This window comes from Galeopterus variegatus, unplaced genomic scaffold (genome assembly GCF_000696425.1).
Source record: "Galeopterus variegatus unplaced genomic scaffold, G_variegatus-3.0.2 Scaffold12422, whole genome shotgun sequence".
In the NCBI taxonomy this organism is placed as follows: domain Eukaryota; kingdom Metazoa; phylum Chordata; class Mammalia; order Dermoptera; family Cynocephalidae; genus Galeopterus; species Galeopterus variegatus.
This window is the reverse complement of record NW_007738533.1, coordinates 1558-16910: the sequence shown is the minus strand read 5'-3', so window position 1 is coordinate 16910 and position 15353 is coordinate 1558. Positions and strand designations below refer to the sequence as shown.

General features: G+C 41.2%; 1 protein-coding gene across 1 annotated transcript in view; it reads left to right on the top strand.

The window, feature by feature from the left end:
• Positions 1–13320, top strand: part of RNF150 (ring finger protein 150) — a 35776-nt gene extending 22456 nt beyond the window's left edge. Inside the window, exons 4-5 of the mRNA XM_008563039.1 lie at positions 7191–7287; positions 13052–13320. Of these exons, the coding sequence (XP_008561261.1) occupies positions 7191–7287; positions 13052–13276 (322 nt within the window). The 3' untranslated portion in view covers positions 13277–13320. The remainder of the gene's footprint in view (positions 1–7190; positions 7288–13051) is intronic.
• The last annotated feature ends 2033 nt before the right edge of the window (positions 13321–15353 follow it).

Sequence of the window (15353 nt, the reverse complement as noted above, 5' to 3'; positions counted from 1 at the left end):
TCATTTCTGTTGTCTTTCCAACAGAGCAAATGGCGCCTTAGGAGAAAAGTCTTGCACTGTAATAACATTGTTAAGTATGGCATTCTGACTTCAAATATCGTGATCCCCAGTTCTATTAATCAAGTAGACACGCAGGATGAATTCCAATCAGCTTTGCTGCCCCAGCCAAATGATATAATTAGACCAGGGTCAAGTTCTAAGCACAGAGCCTCCCTCTGCCAGAACCCCAACGAGTGAGACACGCTATAAAATAAGGGTCCTGCAGTTAGTTCCTCCTAACTTGCATCCCAAAGTATAAATTTCTTCCACTGTAGCTTCGAAAGAAATTGTTTAGTAGCAAGAGGATCTGAGACAGTTTCTTAGTTTTTTGTCGGTGGTGGTGGTTTTTCTTTCATGCTATTCAAATTCAATATAATGGAGAAATGGGTGAAATTAATGGTTGTTTATTAAAATACTTTAACTTTGAAAAGTGTTCTACTGTTTACACAGCACTTTCACATATAATGTCTGATTTGTGTCTCACAACAGCATCTAATATAGACAGGGAAGGTAGGCAGGTACCATTATTGTCCTTTTATTTTACTAAAACCTTAACTCAGAGAGGTGGCCACTGGCCCAAGGCAGAGCCAGGCTTTCTGACTTCCCAGCCAGCTGTGTCTCCACCATGTCCTGGCTGTGCCCACCCTCATCACTGCTCAGTGAGGATGCTTTGCTGTACACTCAGCTCTCTGCAGATATGGTTTTGGCTGAAAATCTGCCTCAGAAATCCCCATCTCATTCTAGGCCAAACGTCTAACAACCCCAGGGAAACTAAATCAAATCAAGCTGAGCTTTAAGGATTTCGCTTTCTCCAGATTTTGCTTTCCAAGCTTGTTATTGTGGGCTTGAAAACAGAGCAGGCTTTTTCCCAGAAGGGCAGTTCTTGTGAAGTGAGCAGTTATTTACTATATTGCATTCTCCCTTTTTTTTTTTTTTTTTTTTGCTTCATCATGTGAGACTGATATCATATTAACTCGCCAAAACAAACTAATTACGTTTATAACAACGGCCAGAATATGGTTACTACTGGTTCTGTGTGACATCTCTTTTTTTTCCCCCTTTTCTTTGTTTTTCTTTTTTTCAAAACAATGTTTACGTAACCTAAATAAGGGAATTGGGGAAATGGAGTTTCTCATAATTGGCTCAACCATTTCAGATCAAGCCCAGTAGCAGAATTATCCCCACAGTGAGACACTGGGCCAATGGGATGGAGTTTGTGGTAGGAAGGGAGCCAGCTGTCTGCTTACCTGGCTTAATCAATACCAAGCACCAATGCAATGACTACATCATCACCTTTTCAAGGATTTTCTGTATAGGAGACATAGAAAGATGCTATAGTCTAGAAGGAAATAACTTGATGATGAGAAATTCATCATTGCAAGGAATGAGGTATGTGATTATTTTCCTCACTATTCATACTCTTTCCTACTTAGTACATCTAGATTATTTCAGAATGCTGGTTTGGACCCGTCTTTTCCAACTATATTTTTTGTTCTTACATTTAAAATAGACTGCATTTCAACCCAACTGAGTTTCCCATACATATCATGATATGCCTCTATATCTTGGCTCATGAAAATTCCTTTTCCTTAAGTTTCTTTCCTCCCATCTCCACACTTCAAAGTTCTTCCCATCCTTTAGGCTGTGCAAAAGGCCTTACTATATCCCAAAGCTTCCTATTTTTCTCACAAAGTGATGGCTGTCATCCCTGGATTCTGTGTCAATTTTACTTGTATCTTTTTCTTTCTTTCTTTTTTTTTTTTTTTTTGGAACAGATTGGTATAAGTTTCACATATATCTATCTCTGACCTGTCACTTTGCATGTTGTACTAACATCACTTAATATAGTTAATATCACCAATATCCACTGAACAATTAATAACCAAGCACTTTACAAACAAGTATTTAATCCTTTCAACAATGCTGTAAGGTATTTTACTAGACAGGATAGGCTAGGCTTTGCTGCAGTAACAAAACAAAACCCAGGTCTAAGTGGCTTAGTACAACAACAGTTTTTTAGTTGTGCTTTATTTTACTCTCCAGGGAGAGTCTGCTCACAGCAGCTGGGCTGACAAAGCAGTTGCCATCTCAAACATTGTTAATTGACAGCTCAATAATTAAATGCTATGGCCTGAAGTGAAATCCGTTGTTTCTCTTCATAACTTATTGGCCAGAAATAGTCACATGGTCATAGATAGCTAACTCCAAGAAAGTCTGCAATCCTCCCATATGCCCAAAAGATGGAGAGCTGGCATAGTTGATAAACAGCATTAATGAGTGCCTCAGATAGGTGCCATTATTATCCTTATTTTATAAATGAGAAAACTAAGGCTCAGAGAGGTTAAAAGCTTGAAGGTGGACCACAAAAAAATACACTAGGAAAGAATAAAAATTTGAATACTTCCAACTATCCCCCTTACCCATGACAGATCAGGGAGAAGGGTGGGGAGGAGTGTAGAGTTGAGTAAAAACAGTGGGTGTAGGACTGGGTTTGGACTGGATTTCAGTCTTAATTCTGCAGCTTACTAGCTCTTTAGATAATTTAATGAGCTTCAGTTTCCTCTTCCATATTATTCCATGGGAATAATAATTTCTACCTCATAGGGCTGTTGTGAATTAATTGTGTATGTAATATGCCTAGTAGGGATATTGTTGGGATATGTAATATGCATAGTAGGAATATTGTCAGTAGCATTTATTAATTAAAAATTCACTCTTACTTCATTGACCACTTTGCAAAGAAGTTTCAGAGGCTCTGAAGAAACATTTTGGCCACACATAGAAGACCTTGATATCTTTGTAAAATGTTAATGTTGCCTGAGGGTATGTAATTCTTAGGTACCTGAATGACTCACATTCTTTAATAACCATTTCACTAAAGAGAATGAGACAGCTAGCATTAGTGCCAAAAGGAAAGCCACAGGATTCTAATCTCAATTGCAGGATCGTACTGTCTGACAAAGCCTGCAAAAGAGAGTAAGATAGAAAGGACAGAACCCCTCTTCCTTCCCCAGCTGGAGGGAAAAATATTTAATTGGGGAGGGAATCACACATACAGGTGAAAGAACAAAAGAATAGAGGAATCAATAGATGTGGAAATTAATTTAGCTTGGTTTGTCATTACTGCTAAAAAAAAATGAGAACTTATTATTCATAATCATCAAAAGCATCATTATGCAGTTGCCTGCACCCTCTTTTGTCAGGTGTTTGAAAAACTCTTTCTAAAAATTTGAGGAAGGAGAACAGTTTTGGTCAGCGCTGTGTTTTATTTCCAATTTGTCAGGATTGTTAAGAAGTAGAATGTGTTGTCCTGTTCCTATGTATGTACTTTCTCATGCAGCTTTTTGTTAAAACACAGGAAAGGACAATGCTTTATTGAAAACTGTACAAATAGAATGAGTTTAAATCGACTTTGCCTTAGAGATGTTTACGACACAGTTGGTATATTTCACTCAATTCCAGATTCTTTCCCTATTCCTTTGTTTATTTACTTAGTCTAGCGACTTTTATTTTTCTTTCCATTTAGGAGGAAAAAATTGTTTTGCAATCCCAATTATAAGGATATAGTTTTCATATTTGATGTTTAACACAAGAAATATGGTGCTAGAAATACATGAATGTTAGTTAATAATAAACATGATCACACTGTGCATTATATCAGCACTTTTCCTTTTTAGCCCTTAGCTGTTCTCCCTTTGATTTTTTTTTTTAATTTACAGTTACTTGCTTTCCACATTAGAGAGGTTAGCCTAAAGAGTAGAAATCATACTAATCCCATAAAGTCTAAAATTAAGATGCAATGCAGTGGTATTAATAAGATTAATGGTAGTTTACAATTAAGGAGTGCCAAGACTAATGTTTTAAGCTTTGTGGGCATTATCGATTTTCTCTCTCTCTCTCTCTCTCTCACACACACACACACACTCACACACTCACTCACCGACTCACTCACAGACCCCATACCTATAAAATAAAATTTCACTGATGAGGAAGTGAGTCTTAGAGAGCTGAGGTAACTTGCCTAAGATTGAAAACAGTGGATGCAGGAGTGTGGTCTTTCAGTGGCCTTTACATTGTAGTTCACAGAGAATCACGGGAGGACTGTGGTCCTGCTGGAAGGGAGGGACGTTGTCTTATTCATCTCCACACCCAGCTCCTAGTGCAGATAAGAATGGAACAAGGAGTGACGTAAGTCATGCTGTATTTTAGGAAGATAAATCTGGTAGTGGTGAGTGGGATGAAGAGAACAGGAAAAGACCAGCAGCATGAAGAGCAGTTTGAGGCTGTTGCAAAAATACAGAGAACAAGGTAATGAGATGGTGAACAAGGGAGCACAATGAGAAAAGAAAAGAAGCAATGAATGGCAGACTCGGGAAGAGTGAGTGTGAGGGACTTGACCATGTGGAGGCAGGGAAGAGTGCCACGCCCTTGGACAAACAAATATCCATTCACCAACAAATGTTTCTTGAATATCAACTGAGTGCCAGGAACTGTCCTAAATGCTGGAGATGTAACCATGAATCAAGCTAATAGGGATTTTGCTCCCATAGAGCTTATGCTCTAATTGCAGGATGTATAAGTCAGGATTCTCCAGAGGAACAGAACTAGTAGGAGGTATGTAGAAATGCAGATACAGGGCCGGCCCCGTGGCTCACTCGGGAGAGTGCGGTGCTATTAGCTCTGAGGCCACGGGTTCGGATCCTATATAGGGATGGCCAGTACGCTCACTGGCTGAGTGTGGTGCAGACGACACCAAGCCGAGGGTTGCAATCCCCTTACTGGCCGAAAATAAATAAATAAAAATAAAAATAGAAATACAGAAACAGATTTCTTGAGGAATTGGCTGGCATGACTGTAGGCTGGTAAATCCGAAGTCTGCAGGGCAGGCCTACAGGCTGAAAACTCTTGGGCAGGAGCTGATGCTGTAGTCTTGAGGCAGAATTTCTTCTCAGGGAAACCTATTGTGCTCTTAAGGCCTTTCAATTGATTGGATAGGGCTTACCCAGATTATTGAGAATAATCTCTTTTATTAAAAGTCAACTAAGTGAAGATATTAACCACGTCTACAAAATACCTTCGCAGTAACACCTTGATTGAATAACTGGGTACTATAGCCTTGCCAAGTTGACACACAAAAATTAACCACCTCAGAGGAGACGCAGAAGTGACCAGTGCATAGAGAGAAATAACCTAGGGTGTTAGAGAATAACTTCATACTTCTGTGGATTGGAGACTCGGGAGAAGGATTCTCTGCTTGAGTTGGTATATCTCCATATTACTGATGAGACAACTGAGACTTAGGGATATTAAACAACTTGTTTAAGTTTTAAAACAGCTAATGATCAGCCCTGCTGTCATTCTGACTCCAGTACATGGGCAGAAAACACAAAAGAGACCTGCTTCCCAGGAATGGTCAAAGGTACCAGAATGTTTGACATTTTCCCAGGAGAAACATCAGTTGGTGAGCAAGTTCGAATTAAGAACTTGTTTCCTGCATGTAGAACCTGAACAGAGGGCAGTCAATATTGCTTATTGGGGATTGCAAGGAGTGGCTTCATCCAACTTGGGTACCAGACACCCCCTCCCTCACTCTGCCACACTGGGAATGGCCTCTGCCCAGTGCCCAGCTCAGGACTCTTGCCATTCATTCCGCTGGAATACCTTTCTTCTTCCCACTTCCCCTTCGTGTGAACAATGTCTGTGGAGCACTCAGGACTCAGCTTTGTTACTTCACCAAGGAAACCTTCCCTGAGCACCTGAACTGGGATAAGTCTCCCGGTAATAAGCCCCTCCCCCAAACTCCCTGTTCTTTTACTATGGTACTTATCACTATTGTCACTAAGTAGTTCATGTTTTATTAATGTTTGCCTCTCCTGCTCTAGTCCCTAAGGGAAGGAGCCAAGTCACTATCATATTGAGCACCGTTCTTGGCAGGTACCACTTGCTGAATGAATGCATGGATAAAGAAATGAATGAATGAGATATACACCTGCCAAGCAGTAAATCTGCAGGGCATCTAAACAATAATCTGGTAACCCAGTAACATGTACTGTTTGCTACTATCCTGGGCACTTGAGTTCTTGATTTCAGTTTAAAAGGTGGCACTTCCTGAATTCTTCTCCAATTTGGAGGTACTTTTTTAAGCATTTTAGCCCAAAGCTGTCTAGCACAAAGCAGCTGAGTTTTTCAGAATTGTTAGAACAAAAGAACCTGATAATGAGAGAACAGAGTGGAAGTATTTGAGGATAGCTCCCCACCAAGGAGGGGAGAGAGTCAGGAGTGGATGGAGTGTCCTGAGGGAGCCCTGTACTTAGAACAAACCATTCTCTCTCTTCTTGCCCCAGGCAGGAAATTCTGCTATTTTGCCTGTGATCTGGAGTCTTGTGAGTAAGAAGAAAGCTTCTGACTCAAGCAGCTCCTGATATCTCTGAGTGTGCTCTTATGAGCCACGCCGAGAGAAAGTTCAGTGAGGAAGCCCTCCTGCACCTCCTATGCCCACTTCTGCTGCCACTCAGACCCGGCTCCTAACACCTGTCACTAAGAATGGCTATTGGTTGAGTGTATCAACCGTACAAACAGGAACAGTTCCCCCGGTGAAACCAAGGAGGCTTTCACTCTGTTCTGATTTGACAACCAGCAGCCATAATAACTTAAAATGTCATCTGTGTTATTAAATGTTTGCTTGAGCTCTTATGCCCTTTCATGTTAGACCCCAAATGTTAATGGAAATCAGCCTTTACTTTGCAATTGTCTTCTGACCGTGAGAAAAGAAAGTTTGGGTTTCTTAAAATGTAGCATCCATCAAGTCATCCTGTAAGGTCTATACAAGTTTGCCCACTCACCTTCTTCTCATTAAACATTCTTCCTACTGAGAAAGAGAAACATCTCTTCATTTCTACGTTCTCTACATTTTCTGACATTTGGAAGACTCAGTTGCAAATCATATAGGATACTCCTGGATCCAGACAAATTGTGACTATGTCAGCATAGGGTATAACCAGAAACACTTTGGCCCAGGAGTTAGGCAAAGAAGGTTCAAGTCTTGGCCCTGCCACTGAGCAGTTGAGTGACCTTGGAGAAGTCGCTGGGCTATAGTGGACTAGGTGTCTCAGCAGTTACCACCGCTCTAAGATGTATGGTTCTCATTGCAGGCATCTTTTCCACAAGTCCTGTGTTGACCCCTGGCTTCTAGACCATCGCACCTGCCCCATGTGCAAGATGAACATTCTTAAAGCCCTAGGGATCCCGGTAAGCACAGCACAGCCTACAGCATCATAATGTCTGTCTTTCTGCATTACCCCAAAGCAGGGAGAATGCATCATGCCTGGATTTTCTGTCCCCTCAATCATATAGCAGTCACATTATTTTATGAGGCCCCAAGAGAACTCCCACATCTGAAAACATTTCTCCTCTCGCTTTTTCTCAGTCTGAGAGCATCATGACACTTTCATGTCCATTGTACTTGTGTGTGAGTCAGGATGTACCTATGCACCTCATGGGCTTGTCTTCTGGGCTGCAGCATGTAAGGGCAGGTGGAACACCAGCAGAGGCACCATGGGCCAGTAGCACAATGACTGCCTCTTGTGTCATCACCCCTGCTTATCAGTCGTCAAGGAGAGCTGCGTGCCACCTTTTCTGGTGCTGCTGCACAATCAAGTAGCTTTCAGAGGGAGCAAACTCCTCCCTGCAATGGGATGGGAAGACAGCAGCTAAGGATCAGGCCCAGAGCCCCTGCTAAACTCAGATCCGTGTAGAGACCTTGAGTAAACAGGAAACCAGAGCCAGAGCCACTTAATCCTAGCACTGCCACCAAGCCAGTTCCCCAAGTTACATGTTTTCTAAAATTTAGTCTCTCCCCCAGTGCAAAGAGAATCCCGCCAGCTGACTTGACTTCCAAGGAAGGACTTTGCCAGGACCATATCACGTGAAGCCCACATACTGGTAGTTGGTGAGACACCAGCTGCTGTGTGTTATCCCCTCTAAACTGATGAAGACAGAAAGCAAGCCAGGCCACCAAACCTGAGGACTGCACAGAGAGATGTGAGGAAAACATAAGGTGCTGTCTAGAGGAAGCCAGACAGACAGAACACAGATACCAGCCTCCCCTCATGTCCCTGCACTTTGCTGCAACCTCCCTATTGTCACTCCTCACCACTAATGGCAGAGAATAAAGAGAATGCTAATAGTCCTGAGATGTCACTAAAGAAGGGAGGATCAGATCGCATATCAAAGGCTTTCTTTAATGCCACACGGCTAATTATCTTAGGAATATCTGAGTGACTCTGTTGGAGAAGACACATCTGAAGCATTATGAGGACATTCATTGGCTGAATTTTCTGCCCTGTGCCAGCTGCCTCCATGCCAGCTGCATGCTGATGTGCACAGTTGATATACCAAACACAAATCAATTTATGTGACTATAGCTTTGAGCTAGATTTTAAAGACAGTCCATTAAATTTTCAGACCAGAGTTGTAAATGCATAATACATTCAAGGTGAAAATCAATTACAGTGAACATGAAACATTAGAAAAAACCCAATATCTCTACCAGATGCTGGTGACTTAAAAATTGCACTTTTCACATTTCTGCCTGTAATGTATGTATATGTGTGTGCTTGCGTGTGTGTGTGTGTGTGTGTGTGTCTTTGATCTCCAGAATTTTCAGAATCCTCACAGTTAAAGGGAGACAGTTGCATCATTTGACCTAGTTACTATAGCTCAGGATATTTTCAAAGATCCTAAGTGTCAATCCCACCATTCTCTGGTCTGGACAATGAAACCAAACAACCCCCTGTAGCTAAATTTTGCACTTAACTAACATTTGATTCCAGACTTTTCCATGGAGGTATAACTTCTCCAGAAGCTACTTGTAAATGAGTTGCAAATATAGCTATTAATAGTTTTTAAAATAGAATTATTGGAGTCTTTTGACTTATTTCCAAAATTACTAACATCTTAACACGCAGCAGTTGGGCATTCTGGCCATGGTTTGATGCCTAACAAGTCTGGATAGGATTTTACTTAGCCCACTTGACTCCCAGAAAAATAAGCATCGGTAGCATCTTTTGGATTTTGCCAAGGATTTTTAAAGGCCAGATGAACAAGAACATGACACACATCCAAGCTGGCCCCACAGAACAGAACATCCTCCATGGAGAATAAGGCACACATAGTGTGCTACATCTGGCGATGCACCAAGGCGTATGGCCGCCCTCCATGCCTCCTTAGGCTTTTCTGTTTTTGTCCTAGAGAATGATGAAGTCAGGATGGAGGAATTTTCAATGTTGTTCCGTTCCATCCATCTGCCATTGGGTAGCACTGTGCCTAACATATACCAACTCTACTCCGTTCTTAAAACTTTCCATCTCATTGGACAAGCTCACAGCCTTCTCAATTAGAAAACACTTCCTATATCTAACTGAAATCCTTTTTAGGCAGCCCAAAGAAACTGTCTCACAGTTTCCCTGTACGCCTTATACTCCCTTTCTTCTTATTCAAGGAAAATTGAGAAGGGCCTGTCACTCTGATAATTGATATGTTGGTCCTTCATCTCTGTATCCCTTACATATGCTAAGTGCTCATGAATATTTGTGAAACTATAGCCTTCCAGCATCATGAAGGCTGCTGGTCCCAAAATCATGTATATGAATTTCACCCTGAGTCTCCTTTGAACAGTGTCAACTCACAAATGACTTGGTTGTAATCCTGATCCACTAGATTGTTCAAATGCAGGTGGTATATAATTTGTGTTTGGGTTTTTGGTTGGTTTTGTTTTTAATGGAGTGTCCTCGTGTCTGCCTGTGCTGAAAGGCAAACGAATATAAGTTGAAAGCTGAGACTTAGGGACATTTTATTTTGTAAGTGATTCCTCTACAGTGAGCTCAAGAATGGGAGCACAGCTCATGTATAATGAAATTCCTGTAACAATGGGTATCTTTTTCCATTATATGTTGCTGAGAGATATATAATATTGAATTGAAAAGGGGAAAAATCCTTTGTTGTCGGAAGTGTTTTTATGCTTTCCTCTACATTACAGGGCTTCCCCCTCCATTCTACCCAGTCAGTTCTAAATCAGTGTTCATAGGAAGACAGAACACACTTGCAGTGAATCTTCCTCGAAGGTCTCATATAACCTGGGTCTTTCATATGCCAGCAGACACCTCCTCCTATCACTGTTATCCTGATATGAATAGGATGGTGATTATTATCAAACAGAAAATCCTCTGTAGCTGATGTAGTCACAAGTCTCTAACTATATAGCAGTTGATTTGAGGAGTTTCCCCCGCTAACCTGAATTTAAATAGCTATGCAGTGTTCACTTGTATTTGACATCTTTTTTTTTAAACATTAAGATTGTGACTTCTCTTAGAGGTATATAAATTTGGTTTCTTTTCCAAATATTCTACTTGACAAACCATATAGAGTGGATATAAACTGTGATATTCTGTAAGATGGGTCTGTTGGATATTATATTCAAGCCAAAGTATTTGTACCTGCTACCATTTGATGGTCTTACTGAGCTAGTTATCTCTTCCTCCTTCCTCTTCTGTTAAAGATATAGCACTGTTCCTACTGGCTCACAAACGAAGAGCAAAGAAACACATTGCACCAAAATTAAGCAAATACATAAAATGAAAGAACATTTTATTTTATGTCAACAATCAGGATCAACATTTTGAAAAATATGCCATTTGTTATTGCATATGATTGCATTCAGTTGTTTATGGCTGAAAGAAAAACCTGTGCAGTGTCCTCCTCATGAAATCTCATCCTCCCTGATCCTCCACACACTGTTGGTTTTGCTTAATAAACATGTTTACTAGCATATCTTACCTTTGCACAGAGCTTTACAGTTTTTAAAGTATTTTCTCAAATCCTCCCTTAATTGGTCCAGGGCAGATGCTAGTTTTCAGAGCAGAGATCTGAGACTCAGGTAAAATTTTCAAAACAACATTTACCGAGTACCCAATAATTGTCAGCGGCACTATGTGGAGACTTGGAATTCACGATCAATAAAACATGGTGCTTCACTTTACAAAGCTTGTGGACTAGTGAAATGAGATAAACATATGAACAAATGACCATGGCAAAGAGGGAGAAGTGTCATATAAAGTGCTACAGGACAAAGATGACTACCTGGGAGGGAACACTCCTTAGAAAAAGTAGCATTTGGCCTGGGAACTAAAGAGTAATTAGGAATTCACCAGGAGTCAGTTTGAGACCTTGGAATGGCAAAAGGAGGGTGACTGGGGCAAACGTCACCCTGAGGAGAAGGGCAGTATAAGCTAATGCACTGACTTGAGGGAATGTGTTTCCAAAGGCTGAAGTCTGCACAGTAGTCTGCAGCCAGGCTGCAGCGCAGCTGTTACGTCATGCTGAGGAGCTTGTAATTCCTTCCTTGGGAAAAGAGAGGAAGCATATCTGTGTGGGTTTGGGGGGAATGTTTTGTTTTGTTTCTGAAGAACACTCTGGTGAGAGTGAAGAATGTAAACTAGAGAAAAGACTGTAAGGAGATAGAGAGATGTGATGGAGAGAGAATGTTCATGAACATATCTGCTCATGTCCAGTATCACATTAGCGAATTTAGTAAATTTGGTGAACTGGTCATTCCATGAATTGACTTTTGACAAATTGAGTTTCAATGAATTGGCTTACTTCCAATACAGATAGAGAAGGCAAAAGGAAGATAGAATACAGAAAAGAGAGGAATTAGATGAATTTGAGGGATTGGTAGATGATGGAAGTTTCCAGCTGACTGTTGGAAACCCGGGCATGGTGCTGAGGACACTGGTGTTACACAGCAGAGCAGGAGGACAAGAGGTCAGCACTTTGGATTTCTTTCTTTGTGCTCCCTTGAGTCCGAGAGTTGTAGGTTTTCTCTTTTAATGAACTTTGAATACTAAGTAGTCATTGCTATGCTAATTCAATCAGTGTCAACACAGAATTCTCCTCATCTAATCCTGACCATCATGTTCTACATACATTGGGAGTGTGAAATCATGTAATTATCATCCCTCCAAGACAAAATTGAAGTTCAGACCAGAGCAAAAAAAGAAATTAACAGCTGTTCTTAATATTCCCTAAGACCATATCCTTCCATCACACCATTTTACAATAATTTTTGTGAGTTCAGATAGAGAGACAAGAAAGTTAAAAAAAAAAAAAAGCTGTTCGTGGAAGAGATATAAATATATTCAGTATTTCCTCAAACAGCAGCATTAAGACCAAAGAGTAAAACTTGTAAAGAGTAAGATTTTGCCCAATAGCTGAGGAGACCGACAACTCTGGCTAACACAGACCACCGTGCAGGGAGCTCCCATTGCTGCGTTGCTCAAGGGAGCTGTCAGTGATACTGGTGAGAAAAAAAAACGTCCTGTAATGAATGGGCAATTGAACAAGATGGTCTCACCTAGTTTTATGATTCTAACATTTTTAATTTAATGGATTTGACTAATGTATGATCAATTCCAGTTAAGTACATAGGGATATTTTTCTATAGCTGGGTTTTTGGCTTATGTTTTTTAAAACGTAGCCTCTCCCTGTGCTTTTGTGTGTGTTTGTGTGTATGTATACTATCTTTAATGAACAATCACAATGAGTCAGATTCTATCCCCATTCCCATATTTGTAAACAGTGCAAGTGTTTGGAGGTAACTATCAGGCTGCCAGCTACGTCCTATATGGGGAGTAAACACTATATGTAAGGAAGTGCTATCATTATAAATAAATATGGTGTATTTCCCCTAAGTAATTATCTAAATGTAGAGATATTGCAACTCCTGGAATTAAGACTTTATACCCAGATCTAAAAGGAATCTTTTGAAAGGAAACTTTAGAAAATCTTTTCATGTGAATGTTACAAAAACTGTCTGTGGAATGTTCTTAAATAAAGTGTCTCAAGAAGAAAACAGTGAAGAACTTAAATTTCCATTGAGACAAAATATGTAGGCTGTAGCCATTTCATCTCTAAGTTGATAATGTGCACTGAGAATATCTTTTTCTACTCCTGTCAGCCCAATGCCGACTGCATGGACGACTTGCCCACCGACTTCGAGGGCTCTCTGGGAGGTCCACCGACCAACCAGATCACAGGTGCAAGCGACACAACAGTAAATGAAAGTTCAGTCGCCTTGGACCCTACCATCCGGACTGTGGGAGTCCTGCAGGTGGTCCAGGATGCAGACCCCACCCCCCAGGAGAGAGAAGTCATCTTTACTACTAACGGTAAGTTTGCTTAAAAGTGCCATAGCCAAAAGCGCTGTTGCCTTGTGCGAATTGGAAAGACATACCTTCTTCCAGAACAAGGATATATTGAGTGAGTGTATTATTGCCAGGCTCGATAGTCATACCTAATGGACCCTTAGAAGCCTAGATGTTTCCAGAGCCATCAGGGCAGACAATGGACCTGGCTCTGTATGCCACACCCTGACCCCAGGGCACACATACCACAGCACTGCACACTTTCCATATCCTGAGGCAGGAAGGGTGGTGGGTCTGGTCCCTGCAAGTGGAGGGCAGGGGAGAGAAGCAACCACAAGAGATGCTCAGGAGGACTGGGATAGGGCACAGCTCCACCTGCTGTGTGTGTGTGTGTGTGTGTGTGTGTATTTGTATGCTTCAGCCTTTCTGAGTATGTGTGCAGCTGTATGAGCTAGTCAATAATGTCCAGGAGGCTGCTTTCCCCATTACTGTAGGACTCCGATATAAAGCTCACCCGTTAGATGAGCATTTCTGCAGCACAACATAAACCCCTGTTCACAGTGTCCCTGCATATTAATATATCTTCTGGGTATTCTTACCTTCATCTCCTGCATAGACAGCCACTAAATCCTGTTCTGTTTGATGGTAGTTATCATAAATTTTTTAAAAAATATCTATTAGCATCAATATAGAAGCTCGAATCTAAAGTACCTACTATTCAGTCTAATATAGTAGAGATCAAAGTTTCAGGAGTTCTAAGAAAATCAGCATGCAAATTAACTCAGGTTTAAGGTTAAAAGAGTGAGTGGATACTACAATTTTTAAACAAGTATATTTCTTTCTCTTGATAGAATTAACCTATTCAGTATAGAACATTTGGAAATACAAAAAAGCAGATTGAAGTATTTGGGAATATTTCCTTTTAAATCAGCCTTTTTTTTTTTTTAAACAGACAAGAGGTCTTCAAAAAGTTCATGGAAAGATTTGTATTATCTTTTAATTCCATTTTTTCAAAAACATTTTGAAGTAGCTGCATATTGGTGATTTTTACAGAATTTATAAAATTTTGCTGATGAAGACACAAGTCTTCATTGTTGAAAGACTGAAAGAAAAAGAAAAGGATAAAAAAAGAATGAAAAACTCACTCAAGGCACCACTACCTAGAAATAATCACCCCTAACATTTTGGCCTGTCTCCTGATCATCTTTTATGATATAGTTGAGGTGATCCCATAGGTTTTGAATGCTAAGTATTGTAACCGTGGCATTTTCACAGGGCCTCAACAGAAAGTAACGTGAAGAGGAGCTTCTTGAGAAATAGCTGCCCATGCAAAGCTTATTAGTTTGTGGTAAATGAGAGTTTTAAGTTTGAGAACTTGACTTTTAGAGGTATAATGATCTCAGTATTGAACCATTGACCATTAGACATTTTAAAACCCTTAAAGATAGATTCTGGTTCCTTCGTTTTAAAGGTCTAAACTGGTATTATCCAAAATTAATATAATACGGATCCTGGGTCAAGATGGCGGAATAGTCGGTTCCTGGTGTTGCTCTCTCCCACAGAGCAACCAATTTGCAGCTTTTGAGGAGCAGGGACAGAGGACCCGAAATCTGTGCTGGAATGGACTGGAGCCGCCTGCCATGGGACCCCAGTTCAGGTTGCTCCTCATTTCGTAAAAAGACTTTAGAGCTTTTGGGCCCACACGCCCCAAGCCTGCCAGCCAGAGAAGAGCCAGGCTCTCCCGTCTCCATGAGCGAACTGAGAGGCACGGGTTCCCAAGCCCTGAGCCAGACGAGCTGGTGAAGGCTGACGGGGTGGGAATTTCAACCCAGGCTGTCCCATCTCCATGAGTGACCTGAGAGGTTCTGGGTTCCCAAGCCCCAAGCCAGACAAGCTGGTGAACACAGGTGGGGTGGGACTTCCTGCTCAAGCCATCCGTCGCCGTGAGTGACCTGGGAGGCACAGGCTAACATGCCCCAAGCCTGACAAACCAGTGAAGGCAGGTGGGGCGGGACTTCCGGCCCAGGCCGTCTGTCTCCATGAGCGACTTGAGGGTCTTTGGACTCCCAGATCACCCAACCAGCTGGTGTAAGCAGGTGGGGTGTGATTTCCAGT